This window comes from Peromyscus leucopus, chromosome 10 (genome assembly GCF_004664715.2).
Source record: "Peromyscus leucopus breed LL Stock chromosome 10, UCI_PerLeu_2.1, whole genome shotgun sequence".
In the NCBI taxonomy this organism is placed as follows: Eukaryota; Metazoa; Chordata; class Mammalia; order Rodentia; family Cricetidae; genus Peromyscus; species Peromyscus leucopus.
Genome location: NC_051071.1, coordinates 20065201 through 20068499, shown reverse-complemented (window position 1 = coordinate 20068499; position 3299 = coordinate 20065201). Strand labels below are relative to the sequence as shown.

General features: G+C 43.3%; 1 protein-coding gene across 1 annotated transcript; it reads left to right on the top strand.

Moving 5' to 3' along the window:
- The first annotated feature begins 961 nt into the window (after positions 1-961).
- Pom121l12 (POM121 transmembrane nucleoporin like 12) lies at positions 962-2050 on the top strand. Its single transcript, XM_028887416.2, has one exon. It carries the CDS (start codon positions 1005-1007, stop codon positions 1800-1802), a length of 798 nt encoding a protein of 265 aa, XP_028743249.1. The 5' UTR covers positions 962-1004; the 3' UTR covers positions 1803-2050.
- The last annotated feature ends 1249 nt before the right edge of the window (positions 2051-3299 follow it).

Here is a 3299-nt window from a genome sequence, read left to right as displayed (position 1 = left end):
TAGAGAGGAGAACAGAGAAAACAGGAAGGCGGAAGGAGACTCTGCCAGCTGCCACCATGACAAGAAGCATATGAAGACGCCGGTAAGCCACGTGGCAAGGTATAGATTTATGGAAATGGATTAATTTAAGCTATAAGAACAGTTAGCAAGAAGCCTGCCACGGCCATACAATTTGTAAGCAATATAAGTCTCTGTGTTTACTTGGTTGGGTCTGAGCATCTGTGGGACTGGCAGGTGTTAGAGATTTGTCCTGACTGTGGGCAAGGCAGGAAAACTCTAGCTACAAGTATTCAAAGAATATGCTCATGTTTTTCCTATAATGAAAGAAAGTTTGCTCTGTAAACAGCTCATATGTAATTTCTGTGAACTCCAAAAATCATTACACCTCCTCTCTCTAAATGGCAAGAGGATAATCAAAGTGAGGTTCCTGGTTAGGTGTCACATAGTGCAAAACTGAGAACAATTTGGTGGTCTCTTAAAAGGTCAAACCAGAGATTACCATGACTCAGCGAGTCTAATTTGTCCAACATACATTCAGCTTCTGAAGCAGGATTGTTCCCAACAGACATGTTGCACTTGATGGAAGTGATCAACAAATGCAATTATCCCTGCAATGGAATAATTTGGGGCATAAAAAGAAATGAGGTGCATGCCACAGCAGGAATGGAAGTGAGAAAGAGCCAGCCACCCAAGACTACTCCAATAGAAAGACACAGTCGATTCCAGAGAGATTAAGTGCTATGGAGCAAATAGATAGGAATGTGTTTCTGGATTGATGATTACATTATGCATGTATTTATAAACATTTAAGAATTGTACAGTTCATAAGAGTGAAGTGCAGGTACAAATGAGTAACACACATTGGGAGAGGCCAGTGGGAACTGTGGACCCACTGTCTTGAAACTACAGCACGTGTGTGAGTTCCCAGCATCCTCTCCCAGCCTCGTGACCACAAGCCAACGGTCCTGCCCTTGGAAGGTCCTTGGTTGCCGGAAGCTGTGAGCATGGGCAGCTCCCTGGGCTCGCCCCAGAGATCAATGCCTGCCTCTGCCCCCAGGTGCCCAAGGTCTAGACCTTGGTCTGACTGGGTTCAGCGAGACCCTGACCTCAAGTCCCACAGGAACCTCCACACGCCCCAGAAGGTAGTGGGAACCTGGAGGCGCTCCTCCACTAGACCTCCAGCAGAGGCCACCCTGGGCCTAGATCTCTCCAGCGCCTGGGACAGGTATATGAAACGATGGCTTTGGAGTGTACGGAACCCTAGATGGACCTGCAGCCCAGTGACGGTCAAGATTGCCCCTCCTGAGGGTAGAGGCAGCCCTCCAACCTCTCTGGAGCATAGAACCCGCTTTGCAGAGAGTCCTGACCAGTGTCCAGATCCCTGTGCTAAGGAGACTGTGCTGAGGGCTCTCAGCCAATGCAAGAAGGGGACTAGACGGTTTGATGGACCGCTGTGGTTCGAAGTCTCAGAGGTGAAAAACAGAAGACAGAATACAGAGCCCAAGCCCTCATCTGCCTTCAAACCTTGGGTGAAAAATGGAGTGTCAATTTCCTTTGTTCCCAAACCAGGACCTCTGAACCTAAGCCAGGATTGCTGGAACCTCAATGCCTACGAGAACGATACTGACCTCCAGCTGCATATCCACGCTGCTAGGCAAGCAGTGCCAGAGACTCACATGGAAAGCAGGGAGAAGACCCAGGCCTCTTATGACCCCTCTCTAATCCCTGTGCTCAAGACCGGAGTCTTCGGGGTCTCCTTGGCTGGTGGGGATTTCTATTCCTCTACCTCCCTTGACTTCTAATTGTCTTAAGTCTGTCATCTTTTTTGGACTTTCATACCCTAGCCCTACATTCTATCCCAATTTGGGACTTAAATCTTGTTCCAGCTCTCTATCTCCTGTCCTGTCAAACCCAATCCATTGCTCTTGCCCATCGTGATCCTTCTGCCTTTAAATCCAAACCAATGTCGCTGGAATGTGTCGCTGCTTCCCTATTTGCCAAATTTGTATAGCTAAACATTTACTTATTAAAACAGTATTATCAATGAAAAGAGCTTTTCATGCAGATATTTTCCAGCAGGACAAGAGCTAATCTAAAAACCCTTTACTGTAAACTTCTTCATTTATTTGAGATCCTAATCCTTAGTCCAGTTGAGCTAGAGAATAGTGAGAGAAAATAAAATGTTGAACTGTAGTGAAGAGTGTGGGTTGTAGTCTAAGAAACATTCAATAAAGAAAAACGTCTATGATGTGATTGATACTTTAGAAAAGTGATTCTGGTTGCATTGTTGGTTACCTAGAAGCAGCAATTGAGGTAGAAACAAGTTCAATACAGTGTGTCTGCCAAGAGTTGAGAGAGTTGATAGTTTTGAGAGGAGAATTATGCAGTGGGATAAATGTGTTCAGAAGAGGCTTGCCGTGTTGAAGGCTTATTGGTGCTCCAGCTGATAGCACTGGGAATGTAAAAAAAAAAATCACAATTTACACATTATTTTTTTTTCATGATACTAAAATGGATATTGTGTCACTTACTGACAGAAAATACCAGCAGAGGAAAACATATTTGAGGAAATAGTCTTTTCCGTCATGTTTTCTAGAATAATGATATTCTTATTCTAGTAGATTTTTCAATTGTATAGTTGAATAAGTCTGGAACTCGTAGTCTGAAGCCAGGGAATTAATTCAAGATATCTGGCCATATAAGGTCAAGTATAACATAAAATTAACATCAAATAGAGTTAAGAGATGAATGATGCAATGTGTACAGGGAAGGGATGAGGCAAGGAACCTCAGGTGCTCCAATATTTAGAAACTGAAAGAAAGCAGGTAAGAAAATCCTGGGAATAAACAGCCACTGGAGTAGAAGGAGATCCAGTATCAGTGGGCCCTGAAGAGTATCTCAGAACCTAGAGTCACCACTTCTGATTTAAGAAAAGGCTTTGTTCAAGCCGAGGGCTGGCAGGCCAGAGTCTCAGCAAAAAGACAATTTTCTCTTACAAAATTCTCATTCTCTAAGCATTTACATGAGGAGGTCTGCACATTTCATTGATTCAGCTCATCCAGAAACATGCACAAAAACAAGACCAGAAAATATTTTGAGCACTCTGCAACCTAATTAGGATTAAGTCTTCTAAAGCAACAATAACCTTGATCATGGAATCGAAGCTTGGGTAAGAAAAAAAAAAAAACTTAACTATTATCAAAAGGATAAAAGTTAAGTGTGGAATGTGGAAAAAAGGAAGCTCTTGAACACTGTAGGTGATAATGGAAAATTAGTAGATCCACTATGAGAAACTACAG

What these genes read in the sequence shown, in the direction of transcription:
- Pom121l12 (XM_028887416.2), top strand. Translation starts at nt 1,005, where the DNA reads ATGGGCAGCTCCCTGGGCTCGCCCCAGAGATCAATGCCTGCCTCTGCC.